Source organism: Salvia hispanica, chromosome 4, assembly GCF_023119035.1.
Source record: "Salvia hispanica cultivar TCC Black 2014 chromosome 4, UniMelb_Shisp_WGS_1.0, whole genome shotgun sequence".
NCBI lineage: Eukaryota > Viridiplantae > Streptophyta > Magnoliopsida > Lamiales > Lamiaceae > Salvia > Salvia hispanica.
This window is the reverse complement of record NC_062968.1, coordinates 24376350-24400380: the sequence shown is the minus strand read 5'-3', so window position 1 is coordinate 24400380 and position 24031 is coordinate 24376350. Positions and strand designations below refer to the sequence as shown.

Below are 24031 nucleotides of genomic sequence, written 5' to 3'. Positions count from 1 at the left end.
TCTCAGTTTTAGCAGAGGCCAAAGAGGAAACGAATATCTAAACAGCACGACCTACTTATGTAAGAGCTCATCGAAGCATCATAACAAAAACATTCAAAATGGATGTTCATCAATAACATATGCAACTAACTAACAAAGCATCATGAATTCAAGAAGATACTTAGCAAGAAGGAATCCAGTTTTGAATAACATGAAATGAAAGGGCGGAGCTGTTAGCTACTAGTTCAACACCTTTTTGGCATACGACATAACAATTCATCAGCATCTCAGTTTTAGCAGAAGCCGGAGAGAAAACAAATGTCTAAAGAGCACGACCTACGTATGTAAGAGCTCAACAAGGCATCATAACATAAAGGTTCACAACGGAGGTCGACCAACAACTTATGTAAGAACTAACAAAGCATCAAGGTGAAACTGCACAAGAAGGAATCCAGCTTTTAATACCATGAATCGAAAGGGCTGAGCTTTTAGCTACTCGTTCAACGCCTTCTTGGCAGCGTCCTCTTCTGCTTTCATCTTCCTCTCCCACCTTCTCTTCTTGTAATCATCCAACATCTTGGGCATCTCTTCCATCAGTCGAGCAGTATTGGCTCGCTTCTCGGCAGCCAACCTATCAACCTTGTGACCTTTCCTCTTTGTCTTCATCTCCTTCCTTTCCGGATCAAATTCCCAATCACCTCCAGCAAGGAGGACCTCTTTGCGGATCCGAGCTCGGCGGCGTGCACTGATAGCTAGAGGCTTCCAAGCACCAAGCTCCCAGTAACCCCACACACCCTTTGACAGCTCATCCCTGTATTTTGTCAGCTTCTCTCTCCATGGGAACTGGTATTCCCCAACAGCTTTTGCAACAGATTTCACTGCTTTCCCAGCCATGACTGAAACCATAGTAGTCACAAATTTGTACAAAATGTGAGTGGTTCGTGGTGTGGCATCATTGGACATATAGACAAACAACTATTCTTCACAATGAAGCATTTAAATCATGTTAATGAAACTTCAATCATAATGCAGCAACATGTGGCTCTCTAATTAACGCTATATATATCATATATGACACACATCAATTTGACATTTTCACAAACAGCTTAGCTGCATATCTTCACAATCTACCATTTCAACCACAATGAGGAAAATTCAATCATAATGAAACAACATCAACCATTTCTGGCTCTTCTAATTAACGTTATATATATGATACAATTCAATTTGACATTTTAAAAACAGCTTAGCTGCATATATTCTTAATCAAGCATTTCAACCACAATGAGGAAACTTCAATCATAATGAAACAAAATCAACCATTTCTGCTCTTCTAATTAACGCTATATATATGATACAATTCAATTTGACATTTTGACAAACAGCTAAGCTGCATATATTCTCAATCAAGCATTTCAACCACCACAAGGAGCAGCATGAAGCATTTGTGGCACTTCTAACTAACGCAATATACATGAAACACTTCCATTTGCGTTCGATTTTAACTATTTTCCCTCTGATTTACCAGATAATTAAAAAAAAAAAGAAGAAGTCAATGTCGGAAACAATACGAAGCCTTTTAATCGTACATCAAATTTCAATTAATCAGATTCACAACAAAACAATAAGAAAAATGAAAGATTAGCTGAAGATTAGACCTTGGAGTTTAAGAATCGCGAGCTGAGGAAGATGGAGAACAGCGGCTCTGTCACTTATATTTGGCAAAATCTTGAAACCCCAATTTATTAATCGAAACAGAAAGGAGTCTATTTCTCAGAATTATAGCAGTATGAAAAAACTAAAATACTTGAATATATTAGTATAAAATTACATACCACAATATTATTAATTTTATTTTTAAAACAAGAAAATTAGTCTAGGATCATTGTATTGAGGCATAAATATTTTGCATAAGTTCTGTAATTTAATTATTAATTGGGGTAAATATGTACTAGTTCATTATAGAATTAAAATAGAGTATCCATTCGATTATAAATCAACATTTCAAATATAGAAATTTTAACTAATTATAAAAATACTATGTGACAATATTTAAATTCATTACTACTTTAATGATTTAATCCTATTATATTTGATAAATTTCATTGTCAAAACTAGGTTTTATGCAATGTTTTTTCGAGTTAAGTGGAGAACAATTCACATAGTAGAAAGAGTAGTATTTATAATCATTTAGGTGCAATGTCCGGGAAAATTACACTCCATCGATCTGCCATTAGTAGTCTCATTTCTTGATGGCACGAGTTCTAAGAAATGTTAAGAAAAGTGAGTGAAAAAAAGTTAGTTGAATATTAGTACCACTTGTATATAACTTTTAAATATAATGTGAGTAGAATGAGTTAGTGAAATATGAGACTCTATATGGAGTACTCCCTTGTCCGCCATTAGGAATCTCATACCTTGGTGGCACGGGTTTTGAGAAATGTTAAGAAAAGTGGGTGGAAAAAAGTTATTGGAATATGGGTCCCACTTGTATATATTAGTTTTAAATGAAATGTGAGTGGAATGAGTTAGTGGAAGCTGAGACCCTATTACCATTTATGATAAAAGTGAACTGGGACTCCTATTCGCGGACGAAGGGAATACCATTTATGGTAAAAAAGTGAACGGAGACTCCTATTAGCGGACGTACTTAAATAGAAAAACGCGACTCCTATTTGCGGACGGAGGGAGTATCAATTAGTCCTATTTGTGGACGGAGGGAGTATCAATTAGAGTGAGACAAGTAATTTGTAAGGAAACATGTGAAACTTCAACAAGGTAATATATTTGGCATGTTTGATAGGGGTGATAACTCATCTAGGGATGGAATTTTGTGAAAAAAAATGTCTAGATGAGTTATCACCCCTACCAAAGTGTTTTGGAAATAAATTGAATGATGGTGGTGGTAAATATAAACCAAACACATTTTTACTTTGACTATTGAGCCAGGGAAGACGATATTATGAACCTCTTCCCCAGATTGTTCACACTTGTTGTTCCATAAAGATGATCACGTTGGGGAAATGGAGATATGGGAGGATAAGGTTTGGAGATAGAGACTTTGTTGGAAAAGGAACATGTTTGGTCAGAAAGAAGAACTTGTATCATGTTGTGATAAAGAGTAAATAGGGGTGAGCAAGGGTGTTGTCTTCCTATAGGTCTAGTTTATTATATAGAGGTATCTAGCTTTGTTTTACAAGTTGGTCGATGTGTGGATAATCAGTCATATAGCGCAAGTTTGAGATAACTAATGTGATTAATTTCGTGGTCCCTTGGAAATGATTTGCTTGTGTGCGCTTTTTCAGTACTAGTTTCAATATCCGTTCTTGTTACCTCATGCATGCGTTTGTATTACCAGAATTTAATCAAGATAAAAACATATAGACTTAAGTATGATATGCCCCAAATTGGAAGCCACGAAAGAATATTCAAAAAATAAGTTAAGAGCACAAATCATAATGGCATTCAAGAGTCATTTGCAAAGTATCAACAAAACCACGAAGAGCTCACTCTCAATTTTGGGCAGAAAACCAATATCGTTTTTTGTTCACGTAATGCCCGTGTAATGAGGAAAGTGCACCTCATATCATCTCTCTCGGATGCTTCAAAAAATCAATTAGTCAACAGGAAAAGAACAATCAGTTGTTCATGTTGTGCAATAAACTAGGGTCAGCTCCACTCCATATTCTTCTCCAGTCTTCTTGTGTCTTGATAAATTACAAAAACTCCTTCATCCCGCTCCTTGTGCTGCATAGACATTACTGTGTTTAAGGGGAAAAGACCATCACCAAAGCACAAATAGGGCGTAATGAAGGAGTAAATAACCAAACCTTGGCTGTGCAAAACTTTCGTTAATGAAAGGTCACAAGCTATTCGAATGGTCATCAGCGTGGTCTCCATTCGCCAACCCAGACTGGATGGTCGAGTCCTCAGGCAACTGACCATCAGCCATTTCCAACCGACCTTCTCTTGCATCATCAAGATTGCCATTTACATGGGCTGTGGCATCATCCAGTGAGACCTCATTTAATGAGGTTGCCAGAGCATTTTCCGGAGCTGAAATGTTGCCACTGGTGCTAGGATCACCATTTGAACCTATCCACAAACTCCAATCGTTACGCCTCCTAATCATGTCACCCTGTGAAAAAAAAAGGAAAAAATTAAGTTGTTGCTTTCTACCCGGTCAGGGATTTTCAGATTAAAAGATTACTTGGTAACATCAAAAGAAGTCAAGAAACGAGAGCTGGCCTGTATTTCCACAGCCGTAGAATGATGTCTCAATGATTCCACAATGAGAGGGATATCATTTGTTAAACGCAGAACCTGAAAAGGCAGACATAGAGAAAACCTTGATATTTGCGTTGAAAAACCAAAAGAAAACCTTAATATTTGCGTTGAAAAAACAAAAGAAAACCTTGATATTTGCATTGAAAAACCAAAAGAAAACCAAACCTAGTGAAAGATTTATGTGATCTCAAGAGGGGTGAAGATGTAACAACCACAGCTTGTCCACTTTCTAATATACGGAGTAATTTAATAACCAGAGAGTTTCTTTCAAATATCATGAAATCTCTTGAGAGGATGCTTTGCAGCAAAAGGTCAGAAAAAATAAGCAGTAAACATTCATTTTGAACAGTCAAATTAACTTTCATTTACAAGAATATTGTTTGCAGCAAAGGGTCAAAAATGTCTTGGTAAATTAATAAAATATACAATATGCATTCTCCAATTGAAGAAAAGTTCATCATAAGACTTTGTTTCAGAGTAATTAATGTGAACAAATTTCATTCTTGTTTTAAGACTACAGAAATAGACTTTGTTATAACTTGAGAAGGTATAAAATAGGTTACATAATACATAAAACATAAGAATATAAATCCAATAAACTTACTCGTGGAAACGAAGCTACCAAAGAGATGGGCACCCAGCCATTATCATCCATCTGAGACTTCAAAAAGGGATCTTTCACCAAATTAGCATCGCTGGAACAACATCCGTACTTGATTCAGCATCATTTGCATAGTGAGTTCAACTTCTATATAAGTTTTAAATGAAAATAACCTGAAGTAATAGTCTATTTGGTTGACTATCATATTTGGTAATGGATTTGGAGATAGATTTGGATTTGGTAATGGATTCTCATTAGCAGGAGGGAAAATCACAGGTGGCGGAGGAGGGACCATGGGCATAGTCCTGAACGTTTCCGGTGGCATAGGTGGAACATACACAAAGGGAGGCTCCATATCTGAAAGTTGAAAACAAACGTTAAAGAACATAAAGAGTCATACTGTAACAGAAACTAAACCACGTCGTGGACTCACTAAAGCCCATTTGTCCAGGAAAAAGCATCATGGGTGGTGGTGCCATAAAGGAGGCAGCACCAGGCGGCAGTGGAGGCGGCATATATCCCATGGGTGGGGGAGCATAAGGAGGAGGAGGGGGGTGACGGACTTCTCTGCGGTCATGATCACGCCTTCCACCATGGTTGTTGTGGTACTGTCCATCTCCCCGAGGACGAGGGCCATAGTTGTTGCTCCTCCTTGTGTTAATCCTCTGAGTAGGATGGTCATTTCCAGAATGAGATGGCCCAACCCCTCCTCCGATAGGTCTCGGACCTCTAACAGAGTTATCTAGAACAGTAGGAATAGCCCCAAATGGTACTTCAATAACAGGAAATGGGGGTGGCATTGGGAGAGGTAGTGGATTAAAAGGACCCTGAGATGGTCCACTCACTGAGAAGCTACCTCTTCCACCTCCACCACCACCTCCACCACCACCACGATTCCTCCTTAGCCTAGCCGGATTTGGATTATTTCCCCCGGAATTACCATGAACATTATTAGCATTATTATGAGGTGACCGTTGAGGAGGTTGTGATATTATAGGAGCCTGTTGAACAAAGTAACATATCTCAGATTAATCAGAACAGCCCCTCAATTATCATAAAATAATATAATCATTCCATTTATTGAAAGATCAAAGGTTGTAATTTCAAAATGTGCATATTTACAGAGCATTAGACACAATTTCAAATAGCATAACTTGTGAAGAATTTTATAACTTGTGTAATTTCACTGAAACCCAAAGAAGATATACAGATTAATCAGAAAAGGCATTCATTTATCATACAGTCAAAATTTCAAAACGTGTATACAGATACAATTTTCCCTAAAATATACATTCAAAACCAATGCACACAAATTAGGGTAAAAGCCAATTTTCACTGAAGGTGTGAATTGATTAATTTAATGGCAATGCACACAAATTAGGGCAAAATCACATTAAAGTACGAAACCCTAAAAAGATGAATTAAAATCAAAACGTACAGTAACCTGTGAAGAGGGGACTGATCCGTCAGAGACGATTCTAGAAGCATCCGAGGACGACGACCTAGGAACAGAGCGGGTGGTTTCAGAGAGCGCCGGCCAGGAGACGGCTCCACCCATAACAGTAACCGGCTCAACGACGCCGTTTAGCGGCCGGTTCCAAACCGGCCTCCTCGCAATGCTGTCGCCGTTTTCCGGCTGAGATTCCGAGTTATCAGAAGACAAAGCCTCCTCCATCGGCGGAGAAGACGTGGAGGCTGAGGCGGCGGCGGCAGACGAAGATTCCGGAGAGGTAGCAGCGGCGGGGGGTGCGTTTGGCTCGGGATCTCCGCGCACAACCGAAGCCCAGGGAGAGGGGAGGCTGCGGCGGCGCGATTGGGGACTGAGATGCGCTCCGCCGTTGGCGATGGGGTCGGTGTCTGATGGAGGGGGCGAGGAGTCAGTCACCATCAAAGAGCCGAGAGAAATTTGGAATTTTGAGAGTGAAAACCAAACCAAATGCGTGAATGTGTGAGAGGGTCAATATATAAGGGATGGAAGAGAAAAGAGGGCGAGAGAATTAACAAACGGTTAGGGTGGTGATCGGAGTGAACATTAGGGTTTCGGCCGCTCTCTTTCTTTCTTTTCTTATTTTTTTACTTTTCTATTTCTTTTTCCATTTTTTATTTCCTTTCTTATTTATTCTAACCCTTTTCACCAGCCTACTATTTCAATAATTTGTTACGCAATCTGAGTCAAAATTTAGGACCCTAACAGATTTGCCTATTAATTTACAAAATCTATATACATTTTGTAGATTTTATTTACATAATCCAATGGTAAAATATTTATCGAGGTTATGTTTCTATTCGCCTGTATCATGCACCACGATTCATGTACACAAGAAGACAACTGATGAGTATAGTATTAATTAAAATGTAGGTTACTTCTCAAACCAATGTGCCTATAATTTTGATTTTCAAACGTGAATGAGGGGTCTTTTAGACAATAAACCGAGCTTCATACAATCTGGATCTGTGACATAGAAGAATATCGGAGGCGAACACCGGGATAGGCTTATACAGAATGAGCTGTTTGGTATCTTAATTACAACCGGGTAAGTGGTTGAATACCGGGTCCTTTTGGAAGAATATCAGGGCAATCAAAGACGAGCTACACCCCAGATACAATGTCTTATCTCACCCTATCAGGAAAATCAAACGAGGCCTAATAGTGTCCATCTAAGGTCATCCCCTGAAGCTAACACACAAGGCTTATGATTCCTCATACTCTTTTGGTGTTTCTTTCACCTCGTATATTGTCTGGCGTTTTAGTTTATTTTCATGCTTTTGTTGTTTTTTCTAGACTTATAGGAATTAGAGAGTGATCAATTGTTAACTCATCATTTAATTGCTAATTACAACTAATTTAAGATCATAGGATTTTACAAAACTTATGGTCTACAATTTGTCACGTGTAATTTTCGTTTTTATTAATTAAATTGAAAAGGATAAAAAAAACTATCAAATTTGGGTTTTGGATGAAAATGTCAATATAGTGTTTCGAAAATATCAACACGATGCTTTGAGAATGTCAACACAATGCTTTGATGATGTTAACACATTGTTTATATTGACATTCTATATGTATTATATTGACATATTTTATATAGTATGTTGTCATTTCTACTGTACGAAAAAATTAAAAAATTTCGAAATTGTTTTCAAATTTTGACGTCGGAACATATGCATGTAGGATATCGTTGGAATTCTTATGAAATTATGTTTAATTTGATATATGTTATATGAATTTAAAGTTTTGGGATTTCTTTTAAAAGTTAGTTATAACTAAACATGTAGTTAATTAACATTAATACCCCTATTGATATTTTTTGGAATTAATCCTATGACCTTATTGACGTTTTTCATTGATCATATTGACATTTAGAGATTAATATGATTTAAGCCCTTAATTTGAATATACAATGGCTATTATTTAGTTGTAGTTAGCAATTAAGTTATGAGTTAGCAATATAACACTCTCCTTGTACTATAAATATCAAAATATTTTTTATTACTATAAAATATCTAAATATTTTTCGCTAGTAAAAAGGATAGAAAAGGACATCCATAGTAATTGACTTTATTTCAATTACAACCATACTTTTCGGTTGTGATATCATCCAGCAAATGGAAGCAGTCATATCTAAACCATAATTTAATTGCATAGTAATTTCTAAGAACTCGTGTTGAGTTAAAATGAGACTATAAATGGCGTACAAATAAACTCAAAATAAGATGACTAAAATTTTCATAAGCCGAAGTCATAAATTACATAATATAACTTGCCAAATTACTTAAATTTTTTTCCAAAATTACTAAATACTAACATCTTCCTAAATTTATCTCAAGGAGCGTGATTAGTTAATGACATTGGTGTTCAATGGTAGCAGTGGCGTATCCAGAGTTTTTGATTTGGGAGTGTTCGAACTCAGTCCACAAGGAAGATAGTGTGAGTTAATTGCCACTAGAGCACTTTGTCGTTTTATTTTACTAATTGAAAATAGTATTAATATTATGATTTTTGGGGGTACAGTTGTATCCCTATTTACCCCCCTAGATAAGCCACTGAATGGTAGGACATCAGTTGTCATCGAAGTTTTACCAACTAATAGGGAAAAATATTTTTTTCATGGCCATCGCGACGAGCCTCGAGCCGTTAAACGACCTCGAATCAGTAAAGCAGTACAACTTTTTGACCCACACTTGGTGGAAATCGCGGCGGGCCTTCATCCAACAATCCTGCACTTGAGTCGCGATTCCACCTCGCGCCCCGAGGCTCCACTGTGCATCTCTATTGGATCGTTATTCTAATTATTACACAACATATGATAACTATAGAATAAAATATATTCTAAATCAATAAGTATGTATCATTTGATTTGATTCTTCTGTATATTTCCTTGTGGCTCAAAATATATCTTCATTTTTTATAATTCAAACCTTTATAATGTTACCGAAGCTTCTCTATATCTTACACGTAAACAATGTTAACGTGGAAGGAATACACACAAAACATGTAAAAGACTATAATTGTGGGTGTAGTATTGTAGTTGCCAACTAATTTCTTGTTCATAAATACTTCACGTCTCTTCTTATAAACTCTAACCAAACCAAGAAAATTATAAATAAGGCTTCTTCTTTTGGAAAATAAATTTTCTTATCCATTAATTTGTTAGGATCATTTGTCTGATTAAGATGAGAAAGATCATATGTTGTAAGCTCAAAATACCATTCGCAAATAACGGTTAGTTCTTTTTTTATTACATAAGTATTATTTATAATTCACCCTATTTTTTCTAACAACTAGCTTGATATGTTTAATATTTGAGAGTTTTATGGTTTATGTTATGACTAGATGTGTACATATCTTTTACAAATTATATGAATGATTTTTAAAGAAATAACAATCAATTTATTAAAACAATTGGGAATATTGTATGCTTGTCATCCTTGTGCGCAACCTGATCATGATAATTGAACTTTGTATCGTTCCAAATTTATTCTGAAGTTGATACTTCTTTCAATCACGCACTCCAAAATTGATACTATTATGTGTTATTTTTGGGTTTGTGATGATCAAAATTCAAAATCGATAAATTTCTATTTTTAGTAGTATTATAGGAGTAGTATATAGTTTCCTTCTTCGATACTAAAATTTCTTGTATTAAGCATTGGCCGATCGACATACATTCCCACAAACCTCTATTACTATAAAAAAGTTATTATATCAAAATAAAAATATAACGTCGAAACTCATAAATTTTGATTTATCTCATAATTTATGTTCTAAATGGAGTATGTACTCAGACGTTTGAAATGTATGCTTTTTTAGGTTCACATCGAAGAGAAGAGTATGGAAATACCTCAACCACAAAACCAAATGTGAAGGAGGAATACAAGGAAGCCTTTCGGACCAAGTCTTACATAGAAATATCCGACAAAGTCGAGAGCCATCTTATGAAAGCAACAACTCATGACGTGGAGGAGAATCTCACCGCCGATTCCACGTCATCACCTCCGCCGCCATTTCCTCTCATCCATCTCTCCCCATACTCCTCACCCTCCACCTCCGATTTCAACCATTTCTTCACCAACTACTTCGAGATCACTCTAGAAGCTTCCAGAATCTGCGAATCCCTTCTCACCAACATCAACCAAGCACGCAAGAATCATCTCCGAGTGAAAAAAGCCATCAAAAGAATCTCCGGCACCGACGAATCATACCACCTCCTCCACAAGAATCTCACCCTTTTTGCAGCGCAGCGAAACCCCTTCTCCTCTGCCACGAACCCCGAGAGATTCCTTGATTTACGCGAAAGCCACGTGGCCATGTTCCAAGAGCTGACACGCACGTGCAAAAAGCTCAAGAGGCGAACTCTGACCATCAAGCTCATCAAGAAATCCCTTGCCAGTCTGGTTCTGATGGGATTCGGTGCATTAGTCGCAGTCGCCCTGGCGCACTGCACAGCAGGGCTGGCGGTCGCCCCAGCCCTCGCTGTGCTGGCGCTAGTGGCAAAGAACATGAGGCGATTGGAGCGGAGGTGCGACGAGAAACGGCTTGAGGGCTTGGCTGCAAAGCTGGATGTCGCGGCGAGAGGGGTATTCATAATGATCAATGACTTCGCGACGATGAGGATGATTGTGAAGAGACTTGAGGATGAGATTGAGCATAGGAGATTTGTTGCGGATGTTTGTGTTAGGAAAGGGAGGAAGGAGACGTTGAGGGAAGTGGTGAGGGAGTTTCAAGTGCATGAGTCTTGCTTTGTGGAACAGTTGGAGGAGTTGGAGAGACAGATTTGTTTGTGTTTCTTGGACATAGATAGATCCAAAAGGCTTCTTGTAAGAGAGATGGTTAAGTGATAATTAGTGCCAAGTTGTGTTTGAATGTAGTTTATTATGTGAATGTCAATAGTTGGGCTAGAATTAGCTAGTTTTATGAATTATTTGGATAAAAGAGAGTTAGTATATATAAATATCAGGTAAGTATACTATAGAATGTATAGATATGAATAATGTTTGTTGATGCCTAGATCTTATCACTTAATTGGCACTCCGTTTGTCCGCGATTACACATTTCATTTTGTTGTTTTGATCTATCAGTTATTGTTGGTCTCATTTCACTTTTACTATGTAGGTTAAACTAGATAGTTTTAGGATTTTGGTTTAGCTTTAGTTTCCTTCATGGGTTTTCTTTTTCTTTCTACTAGCTTGTGGTCTTCGGATCTCGGTTTGAGAAGTATTGTCGCTTGAATTTGTTGTGTACTGCAAAGTCGACACATACACGTATTATTCTTGTTATTTTTTGGCTTGAGCATTTTTCACTCTTTTATGGATTGATTCACTTTCCTTTCAGACTCCTTAGTCCAACAAATAAGAGGCAAATTTCCATAAATAATTTTTAACGAATTATTGAAATTCATAGTGAGATTGAATGAGCATTGGTGTGTAAATTGAAATCGATTTTGGTGTGGTTAGATCATGTTGGTGGGGGGCTATTTATTAGTATTACTCGTATAACAACTATTCATTAATTTAATGAATTCAAAAGAATAAATGCCCCCACTTCTTGGTGAAATTGAATTAATACTAGTAATTTTGAAATTGAACACCCATTGTTTCATGATGCATTTACAAATTACAATCGCATATCATCAGTACATATCAGGCGTATATACCGACAAACTACAAAGCCAATCTATACAACAATAACATAGCATAACAATCGAAACATCCTGTTCAATATAGTAATCAATTAACAACTCTGCAATTCAACCTTATCTCAGTCCCACCACCACTACTAATGGAGCTCATCTTGATCATGGACTTGGCAAATGCCTCAAAAAAGTGCTCTTGAGAGGCTGCATAGTTTCTTACCAATCCTTTGGTTTTAGAAGTTGTGAGCAGCGCTTGGTCGGAAGAGAAAAGGCTCTTTCCTTGAATAAGCAGTTTGTAGTATGCATTGTCGAATACAGTTGGTGAAGAGTCCATGTTGGCTCCCGCGCTCCTGACCTTGTTGTGCATGGGGCAAGTCCTCTTCAGGGCGCCTGCGAACGCAGGGCTCATTGTTGGGTCGACGTCGTTTAAGCTGTCGAAGTTGTGGATCCTGTTCTGGAAGGATGAGCAGTGGGAGAATCCGAGTGTGTGCCCTCCTGCATAAATATGTTATGCATGGTTTAGTATACGGACAAACTAAACATGAGAACTCATTTTAGAACTCTATTTATTCTGTTTGGAGAGAAAACTCCATATAGTCTATAAACCCAACATCTGTTGTTTTCGCACAACCGACGTGGGACAACACTAGAGTTCGTAAAATAGAGGATGAGTGGCATTGCTTAACTACCTGAGAGTGCAACTAGGTCCTCCCAAGAAAGGCCTCTCTTGGAGAAGCTTTGGTGCAATTGAGAGATGTTGAATGTGGGAAATGGCAATTGCAATGAGTCATTGGCCTTTGAGATTCTTCCATCTTTCCTCCCTTTAGGCACATCCCAAGTAGGTCCTCCAGACTAGTTAATTTAACATAAATCAAACCAAACCAATTAATCACACTATAATACACAAATTCCCATTTTAGTAATTAATCACGGTAAATTGCCATAAAAATCATGAATTCTGATAAAAAAAACCAATTGAAAAAACCATGAATTTTAAGATTGTTCACAATTGTCCCACATGTCTGATTTTGGTGAAATGATATCTAGCGTGACAATCAAATTAGGCAACACACTTAACACCTACTTAGCTACACCATCAGTTTGAGATATGCATGTGTCGCATCAACAAGATATTACACATACAAGCTTTCATGGTTCTTCTAACTAATTTTTAGAGTTGTGGGACGGACCAGAATTTAACCAAATTTTATGGTTTTCAACAATATTCCCTAATAATTAAGATGAAGCACCACATCACAATAACTTAATGAACTTACAAGTGCAACAGCATCTCTAGCAGCAAGAGCCAAAATGTCAGCACAAGAGACCACACCAGGGCACATCCTCTCCAATTCCTCCTTTGCATTATCAATCACATAAAATGCATGCAATGAAATATTTGGAGCACCATCTTTTTCAGCCTTCTCTTTCCCACTTGAATTCAGCAGTACAGAAGCATCACAACCCTTCAAAACATACACAAAGTTACACACATGTATAACAATTCTATCAAGAAAAACAAAAAAGAAATTTATTCATACCCTAATGAAACAGTCATGGAAGTGCATTCTGAGTAGAGCTGCTGGCACAGTCTTGTCATTGATCATGCCCTTATGCACAATCTTCGAGATCACCGGCTCCGCCTCCGGGCATGTTTGCTTATAGTAGTCCACACTCATTGAATTTGAAGAGCTCATGAAAATAGATGAAATGATGAGAGTAATAGTGATCAAGGAAGCCATTTTTTTTGTTTATACACTTCTTTGACCTTGAGTGAGTATTTGTAAGGACACCCCCCACCCCTCCGGGGGGTGGGGTAGGGTAATGGCATGTTAGTTGAGCTAGAACCACTTTGAGATTCACAAGAGTGGTTAAGGGAAGATAAGAACATTATTTATAGTAAGCTTTATATTGCAAGCCATTATGCTTGAGAATGAAATAATGTAGTTGGGACTTGGATTAATTGCTATAATTAAGTGTGACTTGATGAGTAGTTCAATGTGAGGCACATGGAATTTGGTTAAAAAAAGAGGAATTTTGGTTAGTTACTAACAACTTCAACTGACCCTACTGATCATTAACCACTTCACATAAAAATTCTTAGCAAGAAATTCAAAAAAAAAAAAAATAGACATGAAACTATTTGGTGGATAGGGTAGAAGAAATGAAGAGTCAACGTGAAATATACAATAGATAGCCACATAAATATGTATGACCTATATTTGGTAAATAATAAAAATAATTATAAAATTTTACGACTTAGAATTATTGAGTCATTAACATATTAATTAAATGTATCATCATAACGTGAGTAACATAAGTAGTTTATACTGTGGTGTTCGCTTTGTTAGATAAAATAATATCAAGATATAATCTATGATTAAATTGTGATATTACCGACCTTATCGTACCGAAAATACTAAACTTTCGGTACGGTATGATACTTTACCGAAAGATTCCGGTAAGGTAACAGTATGAATTTTCAAATACCGCGATATACCACTGCATACCGAAATTCGGTATATACCGTAAACTAACATATATACCACAAAAATATAAACATAATTATATATAAAATATATTTTATATATTTAAAATTATAAAATCTATTGTGAAATATAAATATAATTATGAATAAATTATATTTAATTTATTTTTAAAATTATAAAATATAAATAATATTCTAAATACTCTAATTTTCTATATTAATTGATGTTGAAAGTCAGGTATACCGCAAAAGTAAGGTATACCGAATTTCGGTACGGTATACCGAAAATGAGGTACGGCATCGTTATGGAAATTCGTCATACCGAAAATAAGGTATACCAAAAACTTTGGTAAGGTAAAGGCATGACTTTTTCGCATACCGTATTTACAGTAAGTAGGGGTGTGCATTCGGGTTTCGGTTCGGTTTTTCGCCCAAACCGAACCGAACCCGAAAAACCGAATTTAGGTTAAAATTGAAACCGAACCAAACCGAAAAACCGAAAAACCGAAACCGAAAAACCGAAAACCGAACTTAAAAAACCGAACTAAACCGAAAAAACCGAAATTTCAAAACAAAACCGAAAAACCGAAAAAAATAGTATATTTTAATATATCTAATTTATTTTATTTTATATACTAATAGAATATAAATATATATAATATAAAATTAATATATAATATTTATTATATAAAAATATATTAGAAGAATATATGTTATATATATGATATAATATACTAAATTAATAGGATAAAAATATATAATAATATATTTAAAATATAATTCGATTTTTTTTTTCGCCCAAACCGAACCGAACCGAAAAACTGAAATTTTTGTATTTTTAAAACCGAACCGAACCGAAAAACCGAAAAAACCGAACCGAATTTCAAAATTTCGGTTTGGTTCGGTTCGGATATTCGGTTTTCGGTTATTTTGCTCACCCCTAACAGTAAGTTATACGGTATAGTGGTTTCGGTAAGTTATACCGTACCTACCCACCCCTAGAGGAGGTTGGCCATGTCTAATTATCATATGATGTTCATCTTAGATTGAGTTTTGGGATTCAATCTTATGAACAAACACACTACATAAGTACGCGTACTGCTACGACTTGCACACCCTCTCAAAAACGTGGGCTTATGTTTAGGGTTTTACATAGTTGAAACTAAAGTAAATGACTAAATTTTAGATTAAATTAATATGACTAATTAAGTTTGTCATGGCATGTTTAATGTATCTACATTGCCAAGAAATCAAATAGATATTTATAGTTCTTAGTTATGATTTGAATTATGATTATTATTTGCGTATAACTATGTATAAAAATTAATAAAATATTCATATGGATTATGGACCCACACTAGCGGTGTTCATAAATGTGGGGCTCAATCATTTGTATGTAGCTTATAATAAAAGATTTCAACATTTATATAGTTCTAGATTAGTGTAAACATATAAATGAAATAAATTGCGTGCAATTAAAGAACAAACATATATCCTTGTTTCATTTAGTAATTAGTCTAAATATAAGGTATGACACAGTTTTGACGCAACTGATTATTATTGACAAGATTCGTTAATTTATTCAATTTGGGGAAAAGGGAATATTGGAGATAATGGTTTCCTAATTAATAAACTCCGTTATTAGTGCTAAAACATTCATTTTCCATTCAATAATTGGTGCGATTTAGGTGTGTCGTTATCTCATATAAGTCGCATAGTTGTTAATATTGATAAAACAGAGATTTGAGTGGTACTTAAATTACAAAATAGATAGGTCATAATTGAGATTTATTTGGAAATTTCTCTAATAACTAACCGTATAGTATCAATTGATCTGCGTGCATATTTATAGTAGTATCTTAATTTAATTGTAACTTTTCTTTGGTGCAAAGTTAAAAATGGTTTGGACTACAATTGAATTAATATGTTGCAAAAACAAGAGCAGTCTCTTGAAAATGCTCTTAATATCTGCAGTTGCAAAAGTGGAAATTGAGGTGGGAATGTACTTAGAATGTCATTTGTTAGTAATATTATATTTATTTACATGCATTAAAATATTTGTAGCATATATTAATTAATTTTTAAATATATATGTTAATTGTCTTCACTATGTAAATAAAATAACATAATTAAATTTATATAATATATATTTGGTATTTACTTTATAAAAGACTTTGTATTTTAAAGCAAATAAGACATCATTGTTTATTTTTAACACAAGAGCTCAACCACTTCAATGATTTTGTTTGTTCCATCATCAATGTTTACAGAAGTCTATTTCTAAGTTCATTTCCTTACGAGCATTTGGGCCTACTAGTATTATGCTAACCAAACCCAATCATTTAAAAATTCCTCATAAAGCACATTAATGTGAAAGATAAAAGGTGTTTTATTAAGTGTGCAATTGATTGGTCATACAAAGAATATTACGATTAGCGGTTTTGGGCTCATCTACCGCCTAAAATGAGTGTTGAGTTTTGATCATATTTGAGTGTAAATAAAGTTTAAAATATAAGAAGTTATTGCTGCATTTTTCAAATGTTTGTGCTGGTTTAATTATAAGGAAATCCGGAATATAATCTTTTTCTTAATTACGCAATTTATATGTTTGATTTAATTATAAAGAAAGTCATTTGATTCCTAAATTAATAAAAGATTACACTTTTAAAATTTGGAAATTTTAAACGATACTTAACTCTCTTAGGCCAATGAAAATTATGGTTTCAGCATTGTGAAATATAACTAACGTAGCTGATATTCTTATCGTACCACTTGTTATTAATAAATTAATCGTCGTTTCATTCACATGATATATATATTTTTGCTGAACAAACGACTGAACGAGCCCAAGATGAAAAATAGTAGTAGTAACACTTTTATTAGAGTTATTCATCAAATTATATAGCCTAAACACTAAATTACAAACCAATAATTTATGTTTCAAAAATATAAAATTTGCCATTCCTCTCAATCACCATTACCAAAATGCATATCAATTCCTTTAGCGGGCTGCTTTTTTGTATAAAAGCACGCCACGGCCTTTTTAAGAGTAGCAAAGCCCAAAATGCATTGAGCGAATGTACTAATGGGCCTAGAATTGGGTTGGGCTTGAAAACGTCTGACCAAAAGCCCAATTAGAGGGCACAATGTTGTTGAAAATCTTGGTGATTCCATCACTTGTTGTGACCTTGAATGAGATTGACTGTCCATTTAATTTTGAGTTTGATTGCCAATTTGCACCCCAATTTCTTGACATGGACATCCACCCTGTGTTGCTGCCTTTAATTTGGACCGATTGTACTGAACCGGCGTTGGCGACATTGCTGATCATCACTAGCTCGAAGTAGTCTCGGCCATTGATCGTGAACCGAACCCCACCGTGCTTCTTGCATGGAACCCTGAAGTATTTTTGGAATTTCGACAAGAAATCAGGAATTTACACGGAAAGAAATTGAGAACATCGATCGATAAGATTTTACTAGACGATAAAGTTCAACTTAATTAGTAAGATGTTTCGCCTCCAATTAGAAAGTTATTGACGAATGAAATAAACAAATATCTTAAATCGATCTAGTTACTTCACCTATTGCCATTTAATTAAAAAGAATGATACTCCCTACGTCCCACAAAAGATGTCACACTTGTGGGACAACACGAGATCTTAGGAAGTTTTATTTTGTGTGTTAGGTGAAAAGAGAAAATATAATATATTATTACGAGAGAGAATCTTTTATAAAAATGAAAATATGACATGTCGTGGGACAAACTAAAAAGAAAAGTGAGACATTTTTTGTATTACCTCTGGTAAATGACGGGGACAATCCCGCCCCTATATATCCCGATCTTTTCCCAAGCCGGCTGCGCCATGTCAAAGTGCTGGCGCGGTGGGTTGCACCACCCACCGTTGTCGCTCGGGAGATCGAAGTTGGGCGGGCAGAAGTTGGTGGCAGTGACGGTCACTGACACCCCCTTTTTGCACCACTGAGGATCCGCATTGTAGTCACACATTATCTTGTAGCATTGCCCACACGACGCCCCGTCGTTGAACAGCGCCGTGCTCAACGCCGCTGTCCTCGTCCCGTACCCGGTCGAGTACAAGTTCCCGTACCCACACGCACCTCCTATAAACAAAACAAAACAAAACAAAATGATAAATTAAACATCACTTCACTATTCCATTTGACTCAAATATAACACAATCTATCTATATCTATACATATATAAAAACACAATTATTACACACCCATGGTTCCCGAGGCGTCGGCGCCACCGTAGAACGTGGCGTGGGCCGACGTCCAACCGGAGGCAGTGAAGGCACTAGCATTGATGATGAAGCAACACAACACCACTCCTACCACCACTGCCGAATCAATTTTGGAATGAATCATCTTGAAATTGTGTGACACTTAGAATTGATAAATGCTGTGGGATTTATAAGACTGAGAACAGAATCTGTGGGGGAAATAAAATAAATTATCTCTGTGAATTCTGAATCTCATTCAATTATTCCCACGTTCTCATCCACATGGAGGGAGGCTGTGAATGGATGAAATAATTTGGTACACACACAGAATTCAATGCAAGGCTCTATAGATAGAAAATTGTTCAGAGTTGAGACAGTGTGAGAGGTGGTGGCATGTGGCTTGCTTTGACCATATGTAACGCAGACACAGTCCATTCTAATCATGTGTAACCCACGTGCTTTTTGAGGTGCGACTTTGTCTTCATATGCTCTAATTATATCCATCTACACCCTCTTTGTTCGCATTCTTTTCTTACAGTTTTTTCTTCTTGTAATCATGGTTACCGGCGGATTACTACGACAAGGGCGGATTTAGGCGGGATTGGAGTCGATCAATCCCATTTGACCTTATGGAAGCTTCACCTCGACCACATCGTCGAGGCATGAGTACTGCCCGATATATTTCTCCTACTATTCCTAATGAAAGTATTTTAAGTCTATTTTCTAAATATTGATGTTCGTAACAAACAGTTGTCGCACACACTAAAAAGATAATGTTACTTAAACCATTTTTGTGAAACAAAGTGCAACTCGACGTTTCCCTTTGTGAGCAATAGATCAGAAGTTCGAGTCATAATTAAAGATAGAAATTAACAAAAATTAAAAAATAATTAGATTTATTGGTTATGTACAAAAATAGTATATATATGAGGGAGATCTCATGCTACAACTTTATTGTTCCTTTCCACTTTAAAAAAGGTGAAATTATGATGGTCTTCAACTTGCAAATAGTATACCTTTTGTTGGTATGGAATGTAATGCAATTTAGAAATGGAAGTGGACAAATGGGCGACTATTGTGATTGTTCCATAATTGAATATAGTATATGATGATTTAAGAAAAATAAATAAAATAGTGGTGTAATTTCTCCATTTCTTCGTTTTCCATTGGGATGCGTAAGAAGGAATAACATATCTCATGTAAAAGGGATTAGGTTTATCACAAGTTGTCACGTTCTCGAACTATCAAAAACTTATCCATGTGAAGACACCAACGTAGGCAGCAATCCTAGAGACACTACCAATACATCATACATAAAAGCATATTCTGATTCTCAAAGTTCCAATCATTGCTTCAAACTATTTAACTTTGATAACAGTCCCTCCGTGAATTAAAAAACTATTTTTACAAACAAATGGAGTATATAAGTTATACTACTAGTATTCAATTAACCTTTTCAAGCAGCATGTCCCAGTATCCCAAAAGAATAAGATATAATTTTCTAGACACACTTATAACTATTTTGATTAAGAACCTCAAAAATTTGGTAGAAAGTTTTGAAACCAAATAACATGGGTTTTAAGCATCAGAAAATAACAAGAAACCCATACAATTCAAGATTCTTTACCTAGAGAGGAAGTCAATTTATAATAAATCAGCCAGCAAACTTATCCAATCCAAGCATACAAATTAAAGAATGTGCTTCATAACAATCAAGTCACACTTGATCAAAGCAACTAAAAAGCTATGGAAGTATATAAGGTGAATGAGAAAACAAAAAGGCTCACCACGCAGACGCGGCACAAGTTAGTCTTTCTACTACGAATCATTACACAGATGACTTCCTACTGTTAATTCTAGCAAATAGTATCTCGGAAATACATAGAAAGGGAGATGAACAACGTATTGTCCTCACGCAATAAACACCGAGCTCTGGCACTCAACTAGTGGCGGCAATGGCAGGGCCGTTAGGTCTGAATCCACGACCTCTGCCACGGAAACCCCTACCACGACCACGGCCTGCGTCAAAAGGAACTCATCAATTACCATACCATAGAGCTCAACACTAGCAAAACAAATAACTGCTCTACTATTGTTTTGAGATGCACGCAATTGAGAAAGAGGCGGAGATAGGCCAGAATCATTGTAGTGAAAAATCAAAGGGTTCTTGAACACAAAAGGACAATGAATAAGAGTTGCTGACCAAATATATGTCAAAATTTGCGAAATAAATGAGGTTAGTGTTTGGGCCATATTGAAAAATGCATGCAACACAATATTGGAAATCGACTAAAACAACTCTATGAAATCAAATATTTCTGAGAAAACAGCAGTTAAGAGCCATGAAAAAGAAGAGCATCGGGAGTGGGCGTGCTTGGGCTCAGCCAAGAAGTGCTTCTTATTATCTAACAAATCAATCAGAAACTATTTCCCAGCCAAAATTAATAAACTTTTAACATAATAATACTAAGAAGTAAGAATGACAACAACAACAACAATAATAATAATAACAATAATAATAAGGGAATAGTTTAAATGGCTGCAGTACCTCGAGGTGCATCTTGGTTGTAGCGAGGTGCATCTTGGTTGTAGCCACCAGCATCATTCTGAGCATCTGACTGATAATATCCACCCCTGCCACCACGGCCACCAGACTCATACTGAGCATCTGACTGATAATATCCACCCCTGCCACCACGGCCACCAGCCTCATACTGAGCATCTGATTGATAATATCCTCCCCTGCCACCACGGCCACCAGCATCATTCTGAGCATCTGACTGATAATATCCTCCCCTGCCACGTCCACGGAAATTGCGGCCTCTACCTCGCCCCCTGCCCCTAGGGTAACCACGATTCCGGTCATAGCCCCCATCGTCAAACTCAGCAGTCATGGCGTATCCATTCCCTAAAGTAGAATGCAGGAAAAACAGATTATACAGCTGCAAAATTATAAGTTTCTTTAAACTTTAATTGTGTTTATCTAAGAACAAGAAAGAAAAGGTTTCAGCTGTAATACCAGCAGGACCGCCTCTAGGCCGTCCCCTCCCTCTACCACCTCTGCCTCTTCCACGGCCCACAGGTGACCCCTCTACAGAGTAAGAATATTGCAAAATATAAGCTGTCATCAAACTAAAAGGTACGGGACAAGACTAAATCAAAAAATGTCACACCACCTCCTTCATATTCAAGCTCTGTTGACACCTTCACCTGGTCAGCTGGTATGGGGGGTTGATACCTGTATCACATAACAGACAATTATCAAAACAGCTTCCATAAATTAAAACACGATAAAATAATGGTTTAGAAATCATATTTTAGATATCCATAATTTTGAAGCAGATCTATCAAGTTGCTAAAAATTAGATAGCACCTCAAAGTATAAATCAACATAAAGATCAAGTCAACAAAAACGTATAGATGCTACTCACCCAACATTATTCAGGTCCAAGTCCTTTTTGGAGAGAGTAATAGTGACCATTGACACTTTCCTCGTCGTTTCCAGACTGTATGATCAGTAAACAGTGTCAATTAGTCCAGTAATATATGTATGTTTCACTGTGATGATATAAGGATAGGAAATAATATTTTGAACTCCTACAACATAAAACATTTGAAGTAAACTTACGTTTGGAGGCCTTCCTCCAGAGGTTCCCATGTGTCAGTGATATCAGTGGACTGAATTGATGTAATTTGGTGAAGACCAACAATTCTCCTCTGAATTAAGAAAGATACAATAAATTCAGACCACCATCAGCAATAAAGAACAAACAGTTAAGGAAAACCATGAAAAATCATCAGCTAAGGAGACCTTGATTAACTCCACAATTGTGACAGTTTTATTGATGGCTCTGCCCATTGCCTTGAATACTACTTCATCTGAGCCCTTTTCCTACAGTTATCACATAGTACATGAAATATATCAGCATCTGTATGAAACTATGGGCATAGATCCAAACATTGAGTGTTACGAAAAATGACAAAGTATGTGAATAATCATGTCAACAAGACAACAAAAGTGCAGGAGAGCATGCAATCCCACACAGAACAGTTTATAATAAATATCACATCATTACTCCATGTAACAAGATAATTATTCCCGGAAATCCTTTCTATGTATCTTTCCTTCATAGCAAACTGTATAAAGGCATTCACACAATCGGCAATTACATGGATTTTACTACATATTTGAAATTTCATATATATACACTACAAGCTGAAGCTATATTATTCATCACGAAATTTAAATCATACAAAATCTACTTAAGAATCATATAACCAGTTTTGAAGCTTTTAATACAAATAAGTACAAAAATCATACACTACTAGTCTAACAAAATTTGCATAAACAAATGCAAACCGCAATAGTTGAGACTGTGAAACTACACGCTAAATAACCTCACTTCATCAACAACAAACGCAGTGCCGATACATAAATTCACGAACCAATACACTATCACAAACAGTACCGCATATTCATACCTGAAGCAGAGTCATGGCGTAAGTGATGTAGCTCCGCATCCTGCCCTGGCTTGTAATCCGAATTTCATTCTCGTCGATCGGCGTCTCCACCTTCGGCTTCTCCACCTTCTGGTACCGATCCATGCTCTACGAAATCCAAAAAACATAAATTAAATCATCTAATTAGAATTAAATAACAAAACCTCGAAACTGACAAACTAAATTCAAGCAGTATGTGAAACAAAAAACTGGAAATAAAAGCGAGCATCAGCTAGGGTTTTGCTGGTGAAAACAGGAGGAACGGATCCGCAAAATACACACATGGAATACCTTGACGAAGTGTACGTGTACGTATTTGTGTACGGAAGGATGAGATGGTAAAGGGATAATCCCTCTTCTCCGGCTTCGTTACTTCTTTGCTTAGCTCACGAAGATTTTGCTGCGTGCTCCGTAGCTATTTATAGTCCGAGCCCAAAAGCTGTGCCCTAGCTCAATTTAATTGGTCAAACCGGTTTTGGGTAGTTGCTTTTTTATTTTTATTTACTCTTAATTAATTCAAGGTGTCCTATAATTTTAATAATCAGTTTTAAAAAATTATAATCTTATCCAATTTTTGAAATATTCTGATTTCTCATTCATTATTAAGCGTGTTTTTTATTTGGTGACACGTGTTTCAAATTGACGACATTAGTATTTGTTTAGTATATTTAAAATATAATAAATTTCGCACGTTGATCTTTTTATAGATTTTTTCGAATGACACACTGGATAAATTTTTATTTTACAGTCAATTTTTAAAATCGGATCACAAACGCCAAAAATCATGATTTTTCTGCATA

General features: G+C 36.2%; 6 protein-coding genes across 8 annotated transcripts; 1 reads left to right on the top strand and 5 right to left on the bottom strand.

Moving 5' to 3' along the window:
* Nucleotides 1–160: 160 nt before the first annotated feature.
* LOC125219188 lies at nt 161–1750 on the bottom strand. Its single transcript, XM_048121095.1, has 2 exons — nt 1638–1750; nt 161–875 (listed from the first exon to the last, which is right to left on the bottom strand). Exon 2 carries the CDS (start codon nt 871–873, stop codon nt 472–474), a length of 402 nt encoding a protein of 133 aa, XP_047977052.1. The 5' UTR covers nt 874–875; nt 1638–1750; the 3' UTR covers nt 161–471.
* Nucleotides 1751–3419: 1669 nt separating this feature from the next.
* On the bottom strand, nt 3420–6949 carry LOC125223233 (la-related protein 1C-like). 3 transcript variants are annotated; one of them, XM_048126279.1, is made up of 7 exons: nt 6306–6949; nt 5301–5868; nt 5041–5224; nt 4871–4961; nt 4228–4302; nt 3810–4117; nt 3420–3740 (listed from the first exon to the last, which is right to left on the bottom strand). In XM_048126279.1, the coding sequence occupies exons 1-6, from the start codon at nt 6753–6755 to the stop codon at nt 3842–3844; spliced, it is 1644 nt and encodes a 547-aa protein (XP_047982236.1). In that variant the 5' UTR covers nt 6756–6949; the 3' UTR covers nt 3420–3740; nt 3810–3841. The 3 variants fall into 3 exon arrangements, with proteins under 3 accessions (XP_047982236.1, XP_047982235.1, XP_047982237.1); XM_048126278.1 differs by having other exon boundaries at nt 3420–3726; nt 6306–6947; XM_048126280.1 differs by having other exon boundaries at nt 3420–3726; nt 6312–6947.
* Nucleotides 6950–9460: 2511 nt separating this feature from the next.
* LOC125217504 (UPF0496 protein At1g20180-like) lies at nt 9461–11424 on the top strand. The gene is made up of 2 exons (XM_048119021.1): nt 9461–9590; nt 10179–11424. Exons 1-2 carry the CDS (start codon nt 9542–9544, stop codon nt 11204–11206), a joined length of 1077 nt encoding a protein of 358 aa, XP_047974978.1. The 5' UTR covers nt 9461–9541; the 3' UTR covers nt 11207–11424.
* A 633-nt stretch (nt 11425–12057) lies between these two features.
* On the bottom strand, nt 12058–13742 carry LOC125223964 (peroxidase 64-like). Its single transcript, XM_048127286.1, has 4 exons — nt 13542–13742; nt 13278–13466; nt 12690–12852; nt 12058–12495 (listed from the first exon to the last, which is right to left on the bottom strand). Exons 1-4 carry the CDS (start codon nt 13740–13742, stop codon nt 12095–12097), a joined length of 954 nt encoding a protein of 317 aa, XP_047983243.1. The 3' UTR covers nt 12058–12094.
* A 3598-nt stretch (nt 13743–17340) lies between these two features.
* Nucleotides 17341–18912, bottom strand: LOC125219309 (expansin-A11-like). The gene is made up of 3 exons (XM_048121251.1): nt 18732–18912; nt 18288–18609; nt 17341–17886 (listed from the first exon to the last, which is right to left on the bottom strand). The coding sequence occupies exons 1-3, from the start codon at nt 18874–18876 to the stop codon at nt 17580–17582; spliced, it is 774 nt and encodes a 257-aa protein (XP_047977208.1). The 5' UTR covers nt 18877–18912; the 3' UTR covers nt 17341–17579.
* Nucleotides 18913–20353: 1441 nt separating this feature from the next.
* On the bottom strand, nt 20354–23664 carry LOC125219307 (5'-3' exoribonuclease 2-like). Its single transcript, XM_048121249.1, has 9 exons — nt 23523–23664; nt 23214–23339; nt 22543–22623; nt 22360–22448; nt 22163–22237; nt 21908–21969; nt 21751–21822; nt 21280–21639; nt 20354–20750 (listed from the first exon to the last, which is right to left on the bottom strand). The coding sequence occupies exons 2-9, from the start codon at nt 23334–23336 to the stop codon at nt 20671–20673; spliced, it is 942 nt and encodes a 313-aa protein (XP_047977206.1). The 5' UTR covers nt 23337–23339; nt 23523–23664; the 3' UTR covers nt 20354–20670.
* Nucleotides 23665–24031: the final 367 nt, after the last annotated feature.

What these genes read in the sequence shown, in the direction of transcription:
- LOC125219188 (XM_048121095.1), bottom strand. Translation starts at nt 873, where the DNA reads ATGGCTGGGAAAGCAGTGAAATCTGTTGCAAAAGCTGTTGGGGAATAC.
- LOC125223233 (XM_048126279.1), bottom strand. Translation starts at nt 6,755, where the DNA reads ATGGTGACTGACTCCTCGCCCCCTCCATCAGACACCGACCCCATCGCC. An exon ending in TCCCCTCTTCACAGGTTACT is followed by an intron (nt 5,869 to 6,305) that starts GTACGTTTTGAT and finishes TTTGTTCAACAG; the next exon opens with GCTCCTATAATATCACAACC. An exon ending in CAAATAGACTATTACTTCAG is followed by an intron (nt 4,962 to 5,040) that starts GTTATTTTCATT and finishes ATGTTGTTCCAG; the next exon opens with CGATGCTAATTTGGTGAAAG.
- LOC125217504 (XM_048119021.1), top strand. Translation starts at nt 9,542, where the DNA reads ATGAGAAAGATCATATGTTGTAAGCTCAAAATACCATTCGCAAATAAC. An exon ending in AATACCATTCGCAAATAACG is followed by an intron (nt 9,591 to 10,178) that starts GTTAGTTCTTTT and finishes ATGCTTTTTTAG; the next exon opens with GTTCACATCGAAGAGAAGAG.
- LOC125223964 (XM_048127286.1), bottom strand. Translation starts at nt 13,742, where the DNA reads ATGGCTTCCTTGATCACTATTACTCTCATCATTTCATCTATTTTCATG. An exon ending in CTAGAGATGCTGTTGCACTT is followed by an intron (nt 12,853 to 13,277) that starts GTAAGTTCATTA and finishes TAAATTAACTAG; the next exon opens with TCTGGAGGACCTACTTGGGA. An exon ending in GGACCTAGTTGCACTCTCAG is followed by an intron (nt 12,496 to 12,689) that starts GTAGTTAAGCAA and finishes ATATTTATGCAG; the next exon opens with GAGGGCACACACTCGGATTC.
- LOC125219309 (XM_048121251.1), bottom strand. Translation starts at nt 18,876, where the DNA reads ATGATTCATTCCAAAATTGATTCGGCAGTGGTGGTAGGAGTGGTGTTG. An exon ending in CGACGCCTCGGGAACCATGG is followed by an intron (nt 18,610 to 18,731) that starts GTGTGTAATAAT and finishes TTTTGTTTATAG; the next exon opens with GAGGTGCGTGTGGGTACGGG. An exon ending in GTCCCCGTCATTTACCAGAG is followed by an intron (nt 17,887 to 18,287) that starts GTAATACAAAAA and finishes AAAATACTTCAG; the next exon opens with GGTTCCATGCAAGAAGCACG.
- LOC125219307 (XM_048121249.1), bottom strand. Translation starts at nt 23,336, where the DNA reads ATGGATCGGTACCAGAAGGTGGAGAAGCCGAAGGTGGAGACGCCGATC. An exon ending in CAATTGTGGAGTTAATCAAG is followed by an intron (nt 22,449 to 22,542) that starts GTCTCCTTAGCT and finishes TTCTTAATTCAG; the next exon opens with AGGAGAATTGTTGGTCTTCA. An exon ending in AGAGCTTGAATATGAAGGAG is followed by an intron (nt 21,823 to 21,907) that starts GTGGTGTGACAT and finishes CTTACTCTGTAG; the next exon opens with AGGGGTCACCTGTGGGCCGT.